At 29.1% G+C, this 18882-nt stretch overlaps 3 protein-coding genes and 1 long non-coding RNA gene across 12 annotated transcripts in view; 1 reads left to right on the plus strand and 3 right to left on the minus strand.

Moving 5' to 3' along the window:
• Positions 1 to 1189: 1189 nt before the first annotated feature.
• LOC122712040 (serine protease gd-like) lies at positions 1190 to 5110 on the plus strand. Of its 4 annotated transcripts, none has more exons than XM_043931350.1 (6): positions 1190 to 1238; positions 2363 to 2576; positions 2717 to 2882; positions 3194 to 3565; positions 3908 to 4269; positions 4611 to 5109. In XM_043931350.1, exons 2-6 carry the CDS (start codon positions 2364 to 2366, stop codon positions 4881 to 4883), a joined length of 1386 nt encoding a protein of 461 aa, XP_043787285.1. In that variant the 5' UTR covers positions 1190 to 1238; position 2363; the 3' UTR covers positions 4884 to 5109. The 4 variants fall into 4 exon arrangements, with proteins under 4 accessions (XP_043787285.1, XP_043787296.1, XP_043787267.1 ...); XM_043931361.1 differs by having other exon boundaries at positions 1196 to 1238; positions 2422 to 2576; positions 4611 to 5107; XM_043931332.1 differs by having other exon boundaries at positions 1220 to 1238; positions 2343 to 2576; positions 4611 to 5110.
• LOC122712055 lies at positions 4764 to 5509 on the minus strand. The gene is made up of 3 exons (XR_006346247.1): positions 5235 to 5509; positions 4992 to 5144; positions 4764 to 4905 (listed from the first exon to the last, which is right to left on the minus strand). It is a non-coding gene; the product is annotated as an uncharacterized LOC122712055 (long non-coding RNA).
• A 440-nt stretch (positions 5510 to 5949) lies between these two features.
• Positions 5950 to 12467, minus strand: LOC122712031 (PAX-interacting protein 1). Its single transcript, XM_043931322.1, has 9 exons — positions 12270 to 12467; positions 11557 to 11741; positions 8915 to 11352; positions 8078 to 8522; positions 7321 to 7505; positions 6963 to 7204; positions 6611 to 6880; positions 6308 to 6512; positions 5950 to 6154 (listed from the first exon to the last, which is right to left on the minus strand). The coding sequence occupies exons 1-9, from the start codon at positions 12363 to 12365 to the stop codon at positions 6087 to 6089; spliced, it is 4134 nt and encodes a 1377-aa protein (XP_043787257.1). The 5' UTR covers positions 12366 to 12467; the 3' UTR covers positions 5950 to 6086.
• A 3783-nt stretch (positions 12468 to 16250) lies between these two features.
• The window catches only part of LOC122712288, a 163231-nt gene continuing 160599 nt past the window's right edge, over positions 16251 to 18882 (minus strand). For all 6 annotated transcript variants that reach the window (XM_043931854.1, XM_043931830.1, XM_043931815.1 and 3 more), the window contains one exon: positions 16251 to 17821. In XM_043931854.1, coding sequence (XP_043787789.1) covers positions 17219 to 17821 — 603 coding nt within the window. In that variant the 3' untranslated portion in view covers positions 16251 to 17218. The remainder of the gene's footprint in view (positions 17822 to 18882) is intronic.

Genomic DNA, 18882 nt, shown 5'->3' on the forward strand with positions numbered 1-18882 from the left:
AATTCTATTGTCAAGTTGAAAACAAATGAAATATGAAATATACAATAATGAAATGACGCAAAATACTAAGATTAATTGACGCAAGTTGATTCATCGTAATTGATATTGAATAATAAAATTATTTTTAATTGCTATATTTTTTTCATTCGATGTTTATAATGTTTATAATGTTATATGTTTATAAATAAATTGAAAACTAATAAGTTAAGTTAGTTTAGAGATGAGATCAAAAAATAATAATAAAAATTTATTTATCTCTAATTATAATTATAAGCACTTCCAAAAGAATATTTGAAAATCCAAGTTAAGCTAACTTAACTGTTGTTATTGTTATTGTGTAAACTAACCTAACTTTTAATTCTAAAAATATAATAAGATATAATATAACAATATTTATTATTTCTTCTTTTACTTTCTAATTTTTCTTCCAATATGAATTCTGATTAAAAGAAATTAAACAATAATCTGATCTAATCATTGAAAAAAATGGAAAAAAATAAAAGAATAGAATATAGAAATGAAGATGGAAGAAATAACGGGTGTTCTATTGTATTATTTATCTACCAAGGTTTTAATCTATTGAAAAAGTAAATAGAGACATCTATCTCCGTTACATTGCCATTTTCTCTATATCCGTCTTATTTTATCTAATGTAAATTTCAATTGTTCATAACTTGACAAATAAATAAATAATAAATTGACATTTTTGTACATTAACTTTTCTGTTTGTTTTCGCTTTAATCCTCTTAAGATGTTCCATTAACACTCTATATATATATATATATATATAATCTTATTCACTTAAAATCACATAAATTCATTTAGCTAATTGTTAACAACAATCACAAATGTATTCTTGATATAACTTCCATGACCGATCTGATTCATTCGATGCGATTGATCAAATTTGTGAGAAGTTCATATTGTTTCTTCCGCGCCGTGATTTTCTTTCAAGATTTCTTCGTACGAATGAAACGGTTAATCGCTGGGGATGCCCCACCACTTTTCAGAATCTATAAAAGAGACGATAAATTTTCTAGCTAAGACAGTAACAAAACGAACGTGACAAGTTGCATTAATATCTCTCTCTACTAGAAATTGAATATTGAATATTGTTGAATATTAGTTGATAATTTTGATACAAAATCATTTTTTATGATGAAAATGAATTTCGAATAATCGTTTAAGAGTAAAGTTTCTTTTGAAATATTGCAATATTGTGTTTGTGAAGATCTGAGGTATTTTCTTTTTTCTTCTTTTTAAGGATTTGAATATCTAGAGAAGATATTTTCTTTTTTCTTTTTTGATGAATTCTGTATAATTTGTGAAATTGAGAAAGATAATATTATGGATATAGGGTAATAGAATTTTATATAATAATATAGTGATTCATTTTATATATTAATATAGTGATTCATATTCAGAAGAATTTTTTTGATTTAATTTAATTTAATTTAATTTCTGAAAAATACTTTCAGTAATTCAAATATATTGAGTTAATATTTGATAGAATTTTCCTTTGCAATTCAAATTTATTGATAAGTGTTTTAAAGAACTTCTTTTGCAATTCAAATGATGAATCAAATTAATATCATTAAGTAATATTAATTCAAATATATTTTTACGAAATATGCATAAAGTTTAAAATAATTTTAATTATCACAAAGAAAAATATATATGTATTAATTTTTCTTTTAATGCGATAACAGTATATAAATAGTATCGCTTGTTAGGAAAATATATATTAGGAAAATATATATATTTATTGTAAGATTCTCATCACTTAAAATAAATCCGGAATCACAGAAATTAATTTCCTTATTTTTTCGAATTTTGTATTTCATAAATTGGATTTTAAGGATTTATTTCTTTCCTGAAACAAAACAATGAAGATCTGAAGGGACTATGTACTGAAAGGCATTTGGAATTATCTATTGATGTATATTCTATACTTTCGTATAAGTATTAGTGCGACCAGTCCCTTTGCATGACAAATAGTCTAATCTTTTGTCACCATTTCTAATATACTTTTAACGATTTATTTTTAATTCTAACACAAATATATTTTCTTCATCGATTTCTATTTCCTTAATCTTGATTCTCAATCTAACTTTTTTAATCAAAAATTAAAATATCTGATTTTTCTCTCTAAATCATGAATGAGCAGTTTAATTCTAACAATTGACGAAGAAATAAATTTAAGTACTAATTTCCAAACGATAATTAATCAATCAACAATTGTTATCAAATGAATAAAATTTAATTGATAAATTTTCAAATTTTAAAAGAAATATTAAATTTTAAATAATAATATATTAAAATTATAGTAATAAATATTATAGTATATCATCAAGAGTTTCAGGATGGTGAGTGTAATTGTCAAGGTTGCACTATTGCTGCATATTCTTCAATTGATCGCAGAAGCAGCTGACCAGTCGCCGTGTCCTAAGTACTTCCGGTATATTTCGGATTCTATCAGAGATGAAATCATTGGTTTTGTTGAGATACGATCGCCACCGAAAGGAATTCCTTTGACACTTACTGTCAAATTGAGCATTGCTGTTGCATTGCCATCGGTAAATATTTAACAATAAACATTGATCATAAGTTCATATATTTCTTGATAACAAGAATTTAAACTTGGAAAAATATTGATCTAAGGCATCCTTATAAGAGTTAAAGTTACAGTACTAATGCAATATGATCTGTGTTTTAGAAATATGTTGGTAAATTAGAATTGGCACAGCCAAAGGAGCAATCGATTAAAGAAGTTATGCAGGGCAGGCCTTTATATTATAAAATCCATTTTCCACTTCCTTGGCCTATACCCATTTTAAATGGTTTATGGTTTAACAACGAACATATTTGTTCAGGTCCACGCGGTATGTAAAAAATTTCAATAGATTTTTTTAAAGAAATGTATAATTATTAATGTAAACTTTTAAAAAAATCCAATTTTTGCATAACGATAAATATAAAGGAAATTTTTTATAAGTTTTAAATCATTTGATTATGTTATAAAATTTTAAAAGAAAAGTTTACAATCTTATAATTTAATTTTATTAATATTTGTATGATTAATTATTGTGCAAAAATTCCCTAAAAAAATAAATAATTTAATAATAATTTTTATAAAAATTTATAACAATTTTGTATGATATAATTTGTATTAACATTTAATTATTTATTCCAGCAAGCGGACCAATAGTCACGTCCATTGTCTTAAATCACACGCTATACCCACCTTCTTTAGAGCTCAATTTCGATTCAAATATTCCCATTAATTTTCCTCAGCCCTTGCCAAACTTTCCATCCATTCAAAATAAACCATCGATGGTATATCAGCCAACCGTCACTCCACAACCATCACCTGTGCCAATTATCAACAACCAAAATAACGTGGAGTGTGGTAGAAGCAGCAATAACAAGTTCAATCTTCTAGTGGCTGGAGGAATGAATGCATCTCCGGGTCAGTGGCCCTGGCTGGTTGCAATTTTTGTCGTCAAAAAGAATTTCGAGTTCCAATGCGCGGGAACATTGGTCACTAATAAGCACATTATTACAGGTATGTGAATTTTTATGCGAATGAAATGCTTAAAGAAATGTTTTTTTTTTTTAAATACTTACAATTGAAATTAAAATTCAAGAAATATTAAATATTAGCTAAGCTCTTAAAAATTGAGATATCTATAAAATAGAAAGAGAATAAAAAAAAAAAAAAAATAGAAAGTCAAAAATATCATTTTTTTTATGATATATCCTAATAATCACTTTTGAAAGAAATTGTTACGTATCAAAAGATTAATTTTTCTAATAAGTACCATTTAATAGTCCATTTAATAGTCCAAAAGTTACAATGTTACAATTTTCAATACATTTTTTGGTAATTATTTTTTTTTTATTTCAGCTGCACATTGTTTGCTAATAGACAGTATTAATTTACCTCCCAATACATTGATAGTATCCTTGGGACGCTATCACCTTCGAGAATGGTTTGAAAAGGGTTCTGTAAATCGAGAAATAGCAGCATACCAGCTCCATCCTAATTATGACAAAAAGGGCAATGCTGATGCGGATTTGGCAGTATTGAATCTGAGAGAGAAAGTGGAATATAATGATGTAATCAGACCAATCTGTCTTTGGACAGGACCTGCGCTTCTTGCCAGTGTTGTAGGAAAATCTGGATACGTGGTCGGATGGGGACGTGATGAACATGGGAACCGCCATCTCCAAGAGCCTCGACAGATCAAAGCTCCCATTGTACGTCAGGTATGATTATCTTTTTCTTTAAAGATTAAACTTATTTGATAAATCATTATACTATTATATAAATCTTTATATGAATATTTATATAATAGTAAAGATCATAATTGTTCATACCTGAGAATAATATATAAGTCAACAAAATCTGATTAATTATCTGAATACTTTCATTCATTTCAAATATTTTTAAACATTTCAAACTTCATTTTCATTTATCAACTTCCATACAGATTTGACAAATTTAAAATATTATAACTTTCTATTTTTTTCAATAATTTTCTTGACAATGACAATGACATTTGTCTAGAATTTCAACTGAGAGGTGAATAACTGTTAATAAATTACAGGAGGATTGTCACTGGAGCAACTCAGATTTCGTCTTGTTCACTTCGAACCGGACGTTTTGTGCAGGTTTAAGAAATGGAAGTGGTCCTTGCAACGGTGATAGCGGAAGCGGTTTTGTGATGTACGATGCTAAAACGGATCGTTACTATTTGCGAGGAATCGTTTCGAGATCCTTGCTGAATAGAACCACTATGTCTTGTGATTTAAACCAGTATATAGTTTACGTGGACGTTGCACAACATTTGGAATGGATACGAAATATGATCTCCTTGTAGAATAATTTTTTATAATCTGTAACTGTAAATATGTTAGTCGATTAATTTTTGTATATAAGTTATTATTTTATAATTTAAATAATTTGCTTATAATCTATAGAATAATACCAAATAACGAGTCGATTGATGATAATTTAATCTTTCGTGACTATAAAACGTAAAGTTTAAAAGCAGTATATGCAATATTTTTGGACTGTTTATATTATTTTGGACTGTGCTTTTTATATAAATATTTATGACATCAATAAAAATACGATTTATCTGTAAAAATAGATAATATATTATAATTTAATTTTTTTTATACTTAATAGTATATAATATTTATTATTATTGATGTAGTTTTGATCTTACATTTTAATATTTGCATATGTCATTGTCATTTTCTTTTCACAAAACATATCCTTTCTTCTTTCTTTTTATAATTATAGTTTTATATATTATTGTACATATTCTTATAAATTCGTAGATTGTAATTGTAAGCCACTTATTCTACAATCAAACTTAAATTATCCATTATAATAAATGTTTATAACAAAGTTTCTTACAATTTATTGTACAATAAAATAACTATGTCAAATATAAATAAATTATATAATTAAATGCACAAAAATTCTTTCTAAACAATCTTAATAAAACTGAGAAAAAACATAACGCGATTAGTAACAAAATTAGAACACAATAATACATATTTCTATTTATTTTCAATCGTACACTCTTACACATAACTCATTTCTTATGTATAAAGATAGTGATAAGCGAAACATATAGAATAGAAGAAAATAAGTGTACAACGATACAAATTAGAATGATATGTGTATATTATATATGCGACAAAAAGATGGAAAGCATATGCGCATAAAGAGAGATAAAGACTATCGTGGAAAAAATAACTACAAAATGCTAATTAAAATAATACTTCTTAACTATAAATGAACAATATACTTTTACGTTAAAAAACAAGTCTATCAAATGATCTATATTGAAATGCTATATAAAATATACTATTTATAGAAACGAAGCATGAAAGGAGAGGTTTTGGAATGTTTTCAGTGAAAATAGTTCCTCCTGTATGATAAAATTATGTTCTTTATTGTCCCATTGAAGAAGGTAAGCAAAAATTTTCATCTCCAAAATAGCTCACTAAGAATTTAGTAAGCTCTCATCAGGAATTTATAATACAGCACATTGAAAACAGTGCTATATTTAGATTTGTTCAGTTTGGAAGTATTGTCGTGCAACTGCTCCTAACACGATTTCTGCACTGAACACACCTACAATTATTCAAGAAAAAAAAATAAAAAAATAAAAAAACATAAACAAACAGGAATACGAAATTTGTTCACGTTTCCCTAATACATTTTTATACATTTTCTTTAATATTATTCTAAAAAATTAGGAAAAATAAATTGTGAAAAATCACTTACTTATATTTGCACGTAAAACATCGGTAAGAAGATGAAGATCGTTTTCATGAGTGACGATGATATAAGTTAATTTATTACTATTCATTTCTTGGATCTGTACCAAAGATCTTCGTGCTTTTTCCATCGTTCCACCCGCACTTTCAATTATTTCTGCGATAGCCGACGGAGATGGTATTACACTTGGTGTAACATAAAATATTTTACCCTATTCGACAAAGAAAATTATTAAAATATAAAAATTAATATTATTAATATTGTTCATCATGAATTTTTAATTTTTGCAAAATACTGACTTAATATTACCTTAAGTACTGTTCCCCTGTTAGGGCTTGCTAGAGCTTTTTCAATATTACAATTAAAATTTTTTTCAAATTCTGAATCCCCAAGAATATATCCATTTTCATCTAAAAATGTATTCCTCGCAGAACAATCGAGTAACCACTGTAACGTGACAATATATTTACAACGTGATAAGCAACATAACAATTTTACAGTTCTTATTGGTGCTGACATCACAAGATGAGTCGCATCTCGCCAACTAGCTGCCAACGCACCACCTAATTCTCGAATTCTCTGTTAAATGAATATCAACAATATTATATATATTAATAAAATATTTGCGAATTATATAACATTAAATGCTTTTATATATTACCTTTGCATGTTTCCTAGGATTTATACCAGAGAATAATATTCTCGGTTGTTTATCCGGAGGTGGAGGATCGGGATTACTAACAACTATTGGTTCATCCAAGCCCAACAAATGTGGGTCTTTATTCAATAATGGACCATCTAATCGCGGCTTCTTATATTTTCTTATCGAATTTGGACCCTGACCAACCTGTTTTACTTTATCATACGATTCCTGAGTAATGTTTATTGGCATCTTCCATGCAGCTGAAAGAAATGCTATTTTAACGCTATCCAAAATATTAAATTTAAAGAAACTGATGGAATAAATATGTTATGATTTTTTTGTTGGAAAAAAATATAATTAATCAAATTCACGATACCCATTAAATGAGGCACTAGCGAATAATCCAATCTAAAAGGATTGCTCAAGCTGTATTGTTGATATTTCGGATTTTCAGTTTGATGAAGTGCGTTCATTTGGCCACATAATAAATCTGTCAACCATTGAGCATTCACTACTCCAGTTTGCCATTCTCGAGCTTTCTTATATTTTTGACCGTCAGGTCTGAAATGTTTTTTTTTTTAAAACATTAAAAATTATTGATAGCGATTAATTGATCATTATGCATATTACAAAACAAAGTTTATTTATTTTACTTTTTTTTATTTTTAGAGAACAAAAGTAAAATTCAATATATATATATATATATATATATATATATATAAAACATATATAAAAAAATTTATAATATACATATATTTACTTATTATATATATATTATATATATTATTTATATATATTAACTTATTTAACGTTGTTTCCAGATAGATATTTTAAAATATTAATTGAATAGATATATAAATGTTATTAATCGTTGCATCACATAAAAATATTATAGATTATAAATAATAAATGAAAAAGTAAAATCTATCTCTCCAATGAATATATTTTTTATAAATTTTTTTGCAATCTATATTATATATTTTGAAGAAACAAAATATATATAAAACAAATATGATTTAAGCAAAATCCTATTATTCTTATCTGTTAAATTCATATTTTATCTACAAATATTTTAAGATACTAATTAATAATATAGAGTTAAAATTTAAAAATTGAGATCAATTAATTTATACCTTCTGCAAACGAGGAGAGTATTATGCCTGGTAAAATAATTGGTAACTTTAGCTCCCAATGCTTCTAGCATATACTTCACTTTCGCGCGCTCCTCTCCTTCAAATCCAGACAATGATACAATTTGTTTGGCGCATGGAAGTTCTGTCAAGCTGAATGGCGTTGGAAAATGCAACGCGTGCCAAGGCGGTAGTACCTGTTGTTTAGTGACAACATCCGATAGCCAATGGGCACTGACACAACGTTTCCCTTCGCGTAGCGCTTGCACCACTGTTGGATGTTTTTGGGTGATTGCAAGTACGTGCGTGGCTCGAGTGCAATATTGTGGTTCTACCTCTCCTCCGTGTCTCTCGATCACTTGTTTCCAAACAGAAACATCGTTTGGACGTTGGACGTCATATTCGACGATAACAAAGATACAACCTAGCAAAAATAGATCTGGTGGCACTGGAAACAAATAGCAATTGATTATTTTCAAAAGAAAGAGAAAGATGAAGAGAGATTGTTTATTTATTATATCCTTCTATTTTTGGCTTTGTTTCATTGCCATTGTAAATGGATGTAATGAATGAATGAAATGAATGAAAGAAAAATACATATATTTACGCTTGAAAGATTTTCAATATATGAGACTTTAAATTACTTGGTTGTATAAGAAAATAGATTAAATATTTATTAGATATTTATATATAGAATTTGGAATACTAGATATATTAAATAATTATATTGCAAATTAAAATTTATTCAAAAATTCCTTCCAAGCAGAAATATAAATCATATAATAATGAATCATACAGTCTTAATCGAGATTTTTTTTTTGAAAAATTGAAAGACCATACGTTTCAGATTTGGATTGTGACCATAGAACTGAGCTTTCGCTTGAGGCATCACCGGAGCGTATTGCATCTTTATCGGTGCGCCGGGCGGCGCTCCATTTGTGATGTTCCCAACGGTTCTCCGCTGGTATGCCGCTAGGAGTTGTGGATCCTGAGACGGCGGTGGCGGTGGTCTGTGTTGAGCGGTCATTAATCTGAGTTGACCAGCTGCACTACCTTCAGCAGCACTACCTTGCAATCTGTTCGTCAACATGTTCGCCAGGGCAGTTTTCGTTTTTGCATTAACGACCAATTGTTGATCCGGTGGTATTTGAGCGTTATTCGATAACGAAGTCAAAGAAGGCTCTTGTTGTGCACCTTGTTGTTGTTGTTGTTGTTGTTGCTGCTGCTGTTGTAGATGCTGCAGTTGTTGCAGCCTTGCCATTTGTTGCTGCTTTTGCATGTGTAATTGTGCTATATGTTGAGGTGTCAAAGGTTGACCTTGCTGAAAGGTTTGACCAGGTTGACCAGCTTGTGGACCTTGTACATTTTGACCGGCTTGCACGATCACTTGATTAGAAGAATTAATCGGCGTTAAAGCAGGTGGTTGAACTCCTGAATGAACTGGTTTTTGACCAGGAGTTTGAGCAATTTGAGGTCCTATCATTTGAGGACGCGGTTGCTGAATCCATTGCAAACCACCAGGTTGAACTGGCTTTCCTGGACTTCTTATGACGGCGATGTGCGCACCTTGTTGAGCTTGACGATTTTGCATTTGCCTCTGTAATAGTAAATTTCTTTGTTTCTGGATTTTTTGAATAAATTGAGCTCTTTGTTGTGGATCCATTTGTTGTAACTGTTGATGAGTTTGAGCATCCAATTGAATTAATTGTCTTGGTGGTTGTGGTGGTTGTTGAGCCCATTGCCCACTTGGTCTTTGTGGGCCAATTTGTTGTTGCTGTTGCCTTTGCAGTTGTAAGTGATATTGTTGCTGTTGCCATTGAGAATCTCTTTGAACAATAAAGCCTTGTTGATTAGGACCCATTAATTGTTGATTTTGAGGTTGTTGCTGTAATTGACCATCCCTTATAACAAATTGTTGTGAACCTTGAGGTGCAGATTGTTGTAATTGTTGAGAAATTTGTTGAATTTTTTGTTGTTGTTGTTGTTGTTGCAAAAGTATAAGTTGTCGTTGTTCAGATGTAAGTTGTTGTGGCGGAGTTTGTTGTTGATTTAACTGATGCTGTGGTGTTCCAATTTGTTGTTGTTGAGTAGAAATTTGTTGCTGTTGTTGCTGCAAAACTATTTGTTGTTGTTGTTGAGGTGTCAATTGTACTTGTTGCTGTTGGACTAATTGTTGTTGAGAAGTAATTTGTTGTTGCTGTGATAAATGTTGTTGTTGATTCATTTGTTGTTGTGAAAGAATTTGATGCTGATTTAACTGTTTCTGTTGTTGGGTTAATAATTGCTGAGATGATGACATCTGATGTTGAGGTAGTTGAGAATTAATTTGCTGCTGTTGCTGCTGTGGCATCATTTGTGGTTGCGTAAGCGATTGCTGTTGTGTTCCTATTAATTGTTGTTGTTGAGATGTTAATTGTGGCGATTGTTGTTGATTCAATATTTGCTGCTGGGTATATTGTTGATGTGTAAGTTGTTGAGATAATTGTTGCTGTTGTTGATTTATTTGCTGCTGTTGTAATAATGTATGTTGCATATTCATTTGTTGTTGTTGCTGCTGTTGCTGTGGGGATAGTTCTGGTTGCTGTATTTGCGATGGTACAGATTTTATTTGAACAACATTATTTTGTTGAGAAGCTTGTGGTAACCAATTAGTTTGTGTAACATTTTGATCAGAAACAGAAGATGCAATTGTGGAAGTATTAGATAAACTTGTAGCAGGAATTGGTCGTGAATGATGTTGTTGTGTATTAACATTATTTTGACCATTTGTTGTGTAAGATATTGTTGTTACAGTTACATTAGCTGTATTTATATTATGTGAAGTATTGGAAGATACTGGTGGACTTGGTTGATTCCAAGGCATGCGTTGTTTGAGTTGTTCCAACATAGCTTTAGTTCTATCTTGTTCTTCTTGAGTAGTATTGTTTTCAGTATCTTCATCCATAAAACCAGTAATCATGGCTGTAGAACTATTTGGATATATTAAAAGTCTTGGATGATATTCTACTTCACTTATAATAGCTCCTTTTTTACAACATTCTGTTATCCAATCTGGAGTTACAATTTGAATAGGATGTCTCATTGCAGTTTCATATTTTAGTCCAGCAGCCTTTCCAGTAATTAAATGAGTACAATATCGATCTAAACGTAATTGACATTTACCACCTTGAAGTGTAATCATTGCCCAAAGACTTTTACTATCTGCACGGCTTACTTGAGATATACATGCTCGAACATTTGAAAATAACTGTGTATCTTCAGGTGAAAAATAATGAGGCCTATAATAATATTATTGATAAGGAAATAAATCAATTTTGAATGGATGAAGCAGTTAAATTATGAATAAGAAAATAATTTTTCTTATTTAATCTTATTTTAAAAAATTATCATTAATTTTCTTAAAAACTAAAAAAGATACACTAATATTTTGATGAATTAATTTTTTAATATTTCTTAGATTATAAAATTTTAAATTAGGATACGGCAGAAGTTTATTGCATTTGACAGAATATAAAATCCAGTTTTGTGTAACTGCTGGTATCTCATAGATATCCTTTGCAGCAGATATATCATTTTCCAACGCATCATAGCCTGCTATTAAATGTGTTACAAAATCACTAAAATAATTTGATCTTTCTGCACCTCCTTCTTGTAATAAATTTAAAATCTGAAAATAATTAAAAAAATGTTTGTTTTTAAAACATTTTTTTGCTTTACTGTTAAAACAACATATAATTGTAATTTATATCCTAAAAATTAAAACAATAAAATAAAAATACATAAAATAATGAAATTATTAATTATATTTTTTTTTATTTTCCTATTTTTTAAAATTATAAATTAATTTTAATCATTAAATTAAAATTGTTGATAAAAAATATATGTATTGCTTAATTATTGTTGAAAATATTAATAATAAAATTCATTTAATCTAATATAACAATTTATTTCATATTGAAAAAATTATACAATTTAATTTTTTTTAGAAATTTCTTCATCTTTATATTCAAGGAATGCAGTCTGTTAAATTTGACTCCATTTTATAACCTCTTTCGTATTAATTGCGATTAATTCAGAGTATTTGTGAATAGATTACTATTTTCAATAATTATAATATAATAATATCAATATCATGAAATTAATGACATTATGTTAAGGGTAAAGGAAAAACGCGGGAAACGATGAAATGACATACCTTAGGATCACCTTCGCCGCTGACGTAGTATTTAACATCGGCGAATAGAGCCCCGTCAAGTTTTAATTCTTCGAGGCCGGCTCTAATGTCGCCCATCCTTTAAAAATTATAAATAAAATCACGTTTTCCACATCACAACAAAACAGTTCGTTTTCGGGAACGAGGTATAGCACACGTAATATTTGATAACAAAACTCAGTCGCGACGCTTTTGTTATTATTATGATTTCAAGGTTATGTAGCTACTTCGAAATCGAATGGTGTACGTTGCACTCGATATAAATCGAAAACTTCGAGTGCGCTCGATTTGAATATCGAAAATGTCAGTCGAAATTAATATGGAATTGTGTAATAAAATACGTTTATCATTTTGTATTAAAAAGTTTGAAAATAAATTAAAATATATATGAAAATATTATATTAAATATGATTTATACGAAGTATGATATAAAGTGTATAAAAGAGAAGTTTTTTTTCGCTTTTTAATTATATTTTGTTTTTTTTTGTAAATTACGATTTAAAATTTAACAGCATCGCTATGAGGTGAGTATCAATATAATTTAGAAATAAAATTTTAAATTAATGTATCGTATAATATTGATATAGATATTATTTTCAAATATCTTTAAATATATAGTGTTAATAAAAATTGTTGTGATAATATTACATCTGTTATTAATATATTTTGAACAACATAGCTGATTTAAATTTTTAAGCAAGATAATATATATTATATGTATATATGACATAAAAAAAAGTTTTGAAATAAGTATTGTATATACATAAAAAATATACATAGAAAATTTAAATTGAATTTTTTTCAAATTATAATTCTTACATTGTCGAATAAAAAATATATATTTGATATTTAAAAAAATATTGTTAAATATTACTTAATATTATACTTATCTCAAAATAGATTATAACAATTATAACAATAAATTTATAACAATTATATAAGATATTAAAATGAAATTCTTTTTACTTTTTATCAAAGTAAATATAAATTATGTGCAATTTGCAAAATTATTATGATTATATATCAGGTTGCATAAAAATACACAAAGTTTGAAAACATTTGTTTATTTTATTGTATACTCTTTTCATTCGCGTAGTAGGTACATATCAGCATCTAAAATGCTTTTCGTAATAGTTCTCCAAGACTAGTTCTCTTTCCTTTTATGCATTCTTCGTTTTCTTCTCTCTCTCGCTCTCTCTCACTCACTTGCACTCGCTCCCTCTCTTTCTCTCCCTTCCTTTAACTTTTATTCTTTCGCTCTTTCTCTCTCTATCACGCACACTATAATATAATTCTCTCTTTCTATTTTTTCTATATATATGTATATCTCATCATTCGCGCTTTTTTCCCTCGCATTCATAGATAAATAAATTGTAGGCTAGTATGTATAAGTTTTCTTAATAGATTTCCTCTCCTTACTTAATTTAATAGTCATTTGTCACTTAACAGATTTATTTATCTTGTAAAGACTCTAGAAATATTGAGCTTGGTCTGGTCAGTATACGTCATATAATTTTCATTAACTTTTGTCGTTTTTTCTTTTTTTTTTAAATTAAATTATACATGTTCTATGTGTCCGTGTATACGTGTATAAGTGTATGCGTGTATCATGCTTCGTCGAAATTGGTTATTTTTTTCAAATTCGTTACATCGTAGTATCGAATATCATTTCATTTTTTTCTTGATCATAATATATCGTATCTCTATAAATGATGAAAATAACCATGTGAATGAAGAAAAAACTGAAGTGAGGGAAAAATGAGCGGCAAAATTTAAATCCTTCATGGAATGAATAGATAGATCACATAACTCTCTATCTAAAAAAAATTTTGTAGATTTCTTAAATTAATGTCTCGATATCGTGAAATTAAAATCGTTCACTTAAAATTATATGAATATGTACATATATATGTGTTTGTCTGTATATGTGTATATATAATAGATATATCTCTTCCGTAATAACAGATTTATAATTTATCTTATTAATCGTTATTTAACAAGTATCTCGTGAAACGATACAAGAGGTATGTATTGCTCTGTAACAAAAAAAATAAAACATCTAAATCGTATTTCACGTAGAATTGGTAATAAGTATATATCATAGTTCATAGTCGCTAAGGCAGACAATGAAAAGAGGATAATCGCATGGATCTAATTTCGAATAATTTCTTCTTCTGCGTGAATTTGAATGGAACTATACCCGATATGATAATGTTTAATAAGTTATCGTCCATTTGGTATACACGATTACACATTTAGGTGCTTAATGTTTTATAATTCAAGATATTTCAAGTATAATATCCTCTCAGGCATCTGTGATTATTTACAATACCATTTATAATCAAAATTTGAATTTTAAATTTGTGATTTAGAATAAAAAAATGTTATTAAGATTTTTGGATATAAGAAAAATTTTAAATCCTATTTCTTAAAATAAAAGTAATTGAGAAAAGAAACATTAATAATTGAAAAAGACAATTTCTGATATTTGAAAAAAAATTATATACATTACATATATTATTAAATGCTAGGTTGGTGTATATGAAATTTTTTAAATAAATTTTATTTATTTTATCCAAATATTGATCAATTGTATCCTTCTGGATATATATAAGAATTGTAGTTTTTATAAATTTTTATAGTTTAAAATAATTTATGAATATCTTGTTTAGATTCAATATAATAATTTATAGTAAATTTCTTTTTCTTTCAATTCTGTCAATAGCATATTAAATTCCAATATTGTAGAAACATTTCATTCGTTCATGCACCAACCTAATATACTATCAATATATCAAGTTTACAATGATTTATATATTTCTTGCAATTAAGAGGATACTTATACTTAGCCACTTATTGTGCTTATTTGATGATAAAATAAGTTAATGAATCGTTCGAGTCGAAATTGTAATCTATAATTTGCGCGTGGACAAGAGAAACTCACGTTTAGATCCAATAAATCATATCGTAATGATTTGAGGAAAGGGAGAGACAGATATTATCAACGCTTAGAAGTAATTAATGTAATTGCACTTTACATGCTGCCTTTGAATCCACGAGCAAATATTTTCATGTATAAACGAAATTCTATTTCGTTTTATACTTATTTTTCTCCTCGAATGTACATGTTATATGTATATATTTCAATTGCTGAAAGTTATAGATTTAAAAGTGACTAGAAAATAAATTTAATTAGCAAATTAGATAAAAATTAATATAAATTAATTTGTACCATACATTGTTTACAACAGCAATGAATCATTTTACTATTTTTGATGTTTAAATGATAAAAATTAATCAATTTTTCAAATTAAAATTACTCCTCACTTACAATTATTTTCGTTTCTATCGTAACATAACATTTTAAAATTCGTAATCCTTAATCAAGTCTTCGTAGCAGATATGAGTATCTAAGTATACAATTTCAAATCGCTATAAACTTCAACTTTTGAAAAACGAAGTTGTATCTTTATTCGCTACAGACTATATCCGATTTTCATTTTATTTTTCGTAAAACTATTGTTTTTGTATAAAACAATCAACTCTAACTCAACTAAAAACTCGTCTAACACAAAATTAAAATTTCGATAATTTCATAACTTGTTTGACATTGCCAAATAAAATGAAAATTTTACCTCAAAAGATAAGAGCATTACTATTCACATTCTTTGATCAAGATTCTAAATGAAATCAAAAATACATCGATGTTTAACCCTTAAATGCATGATATTTTTATATTTTATAACAAAATTTCGAAATTGAAAATTCATACTTATGTTCTTAGAACAAAAATTCGTTAAAGAATAGTAATGAATAGAAAACAAATATACAGATAATTACATTACATATCATTAAATTATTTAGAAATTATACAAAGTATTGATATATTCGTAAAACGGAGAATCGATTGAGATCAAACAAACACAAAAATTAGTATACTGAAATGTTTTTCTGTATTGAGACTTATTTTTCAAATTATAAATAGACTGTAGATTTTTACGCATTTAAATGCACGAAAAATCTATAGAATGCATATGATATGCAAAAATATTCAAAGCAAAGTACTTCAATTTTTATAATTATGTTCATAAATATTTTAATTTGCACAAATACCCACAGTCTAATTATAACAAATTTTAATTTAGATGAAGCGAATAGAATTATTTTTATATCCCTCTCGATTCATCTAACACATGTTGTTAACACATTCGAGAGCAGCAATATGTGCGTCATGAGACGCATTTTCTATTCTATGGCGGTTTTGACATCGCGTCATGAACTTTTCTAAAAAAAAAAATAAGGAATTTCCCACATATTTCTTTCCATATACACGTTCAATGTACGTTTGTTTGTTTTGTCAATATTAATAAATTTCATTGCATTTTTGATCGTATTTTTCAAAAATCCTCTTCGATTTTTGGTATGCTCTCGAATGAGTTAACTTAACAAATAAGCCTCAATAGACATTTCCGTATGTACAAATTTTTCAAATCGTTATCTTGAAAAAAAAAAATATACTAAAACAAACATCTTGTATTTAAGAATTAAACAACATCCCAAATCTCTACACACTCTTCTCAAAACCGGCATCTCTCTTATATTACGTACACAGAGAGGGAGTTCGATCGCGATACGATTAAACGCACGCATAAATCCGACTGTTGTTACGCGTGTATTAACCTCATCTCGCGAGGATGATCATATTAGATTGGCCCACAGAATCTCTTGGCGAATCATAGAAAATACAAGGAACGGATCCCTCACATCATCGTCTCCCTACAACTGGTCATGCTGTCTAACTGTAGGTAAGGGCAATCGTTCTCGCATAGGGCTGCGTTTCGAGCAGCGGTGGCAGGCCTGCTGTTGCACCAGCCCTCCGTGTGCAACGTGCTCGTGAGGTAACACAGTACGTCTAGGATCTCGTTAATGCGCTAGGAGCCCGGGTTCGCGTCCTCGCTACTCCTCCGCCTCGCCTCCAACTCTTGCGCCAACATCGCCACCTCCCAGTTGTTGCGCCCTTGCCTCCTCACTTCCGCCTCCTCGTCGTCGTCCCCGTCGTTCTCGCTGTCCCTCGCCGCTCTGTCGTCCAACTCGTCGTCCTCGGATCTGCTGCTCTCGCTGTTCGACTCGAAGTCGATCGCCACGTCGTCCTTCCACAGTGGTTGAGGAACGATCGAGCTGGGCAACTCTTGGAGCTCCAACGTCTCCTCCTCCGAGTGCTCCTCCCACGATCTCCTGTTCTGGGAACTGGACTCGGTGGACGGCGAGGAACGCTTGTAGCGGGGTTGGGTGGTCAGAACGGTGTCCACGGAACCGTCCCTCATGAAAGGATGGTCCTCGCGGTCGTCGTCCAGGTCCTCCTCCAACGAGGCGTCGTGCTCCGTGCTGTCGCCTACGGACTCGTCCGCGTTCCGCGACTCCCTTTGCTCCAGCTCTAATATCCTTGCCTGGAGCTGGGATATTATCTCGTCCCGCTTGCGAATCTCTAGCTCCAACGAGGTGAACTGCCGTTCGAACTTGGTCTGGATATCCTCCTGGAAGTAGGATTGTTATATTGGAGGATTTGTAGGTTAGGATTCGTTCGAAGATTTAATTTTGATATATCGTGAGATTCTTGGTTTTTTTTTTTTTCTTTTGATCTTTTCGTTTGAACTTGTAATTGGCACTAATTTGATTTAAATTCTTCTCAATGGAACATTGATTTAGCGATTTTCTTTTTTTTTTTTATATATATATATATAGGCGTTTTGATTTGTTCATCAAATTGTAAAAAAATTTTTATATTTTTTATTTATATTTAATACACTTCCATGGTTTCTATCGATATATTTTAGATACGTGATCATTAAAATTTTTTCTCTCTAGAATTTTTTCCCTAGGATTCTTGAGTATTTGCGAGATCATTTCCAACAGTATTTCCCCTAGATTCTTTTTCCTTTGAATTTTTCTCTTGAACTTATTTCTGTACACAACACAAATATATTAATAAAACGAATCAAAATTAAAAAAAAATAATTAAAAATAATCCTAGAATAAATTAGGAAAATAATTATAACGTAAACTGTTAAATATAACAAATTCTAAATAGAAATTTATGCGATTCGACATGATTTATGTGATACAAATATCATTTAATTGTTCGACGTAATAGAATCGTGTTTGCAAAATCAACGGAGTTTTATCGTTGTTTGAACAGAATATAGTAACAAGTAAACGTATTAGTGACTTGGAACAAGAAGTAGCAAATAGGACGAAATATAAGTGGTCGAAGTGCAAAGTTCTTGCGAACATGATGCATGAGAACTTTGCAGTATCGAAGTCGGTAACTTCGAAGCTAATTTTCACAGAGAAATTACGAAGTTAAGAAATCTTATCGTTTTAAAAAATACTCTTTTGTCAAGCGTATTTTTAAGATTATATCTTAAATACTTTGAAATTTTGAATTCTAAAAGATTTTAAAAAAATTATCGTCTTAGATTTATGCTTTATTGATCTGATTAATTAAACATAGAGTTTTAGAGAAAAATATTCAGTTTTTTTAATATTTAGATAGGAGGGTGTGATTATGAATATTTAAATAGTGGTAAAAATGGTA

This window comes from Apis laboriosa, unplaced genomic scaffold (assembly GCF_014066325.1).
Source record: "Apis laboriosa isolate Shangri-la unplaced genomic scaffold, ASM1406632v1 scaffold112_cov148, whole genome shotgun sequence".
NCBI lineage: Eukaryota > Metazoa > Arthropoda > Insecta > Hymenoptera > Apidae > Apis > Apis laboriosa.

Coding starts and splice junctions, on each gene's coding strand:
- LOC122712040 (XM_043931350.1), top strand. CDS start 2,364: ATGGTGAGTGTAATTGTCAAGGTTGCACTATTGCTGCATATTCTTCAA. Junction 2,883..3,193: donor TATTTGTTCAGGTCCACGCG/GTATGTAAAAAA, acceptor TATTTATTCCAG/CAAGCGGACCAATAGTCACG. Junction 3,566..3,907: donor TAATAAGCACATTATTACAG/GTATGTGAATTT, acceptor TTTTTATTTCAG/CTGCACATTGTTTGCTAATA.
- LOC122712031 (XM_043931322.1), bottom strand. CDS start 12,365: ATGGGCGACATTAGAGCCGGCCTCGAAGAATTAAAACTTGACGGGGCT. Junction 7,506..8,077: donor ACTCTCCTCGTTTGCAGAAG/GTATAAATTAAT, acceptor AAAACATTTCAG/ACCTGACGGTCAAAAATATA. Junction 7,205..7,320: donor GCTAGTGCCTCATTTAATGG/GTATCGTGAATT, acceptor CATTTCTTTCAG/CTGCATGGAAGATGCCAATA.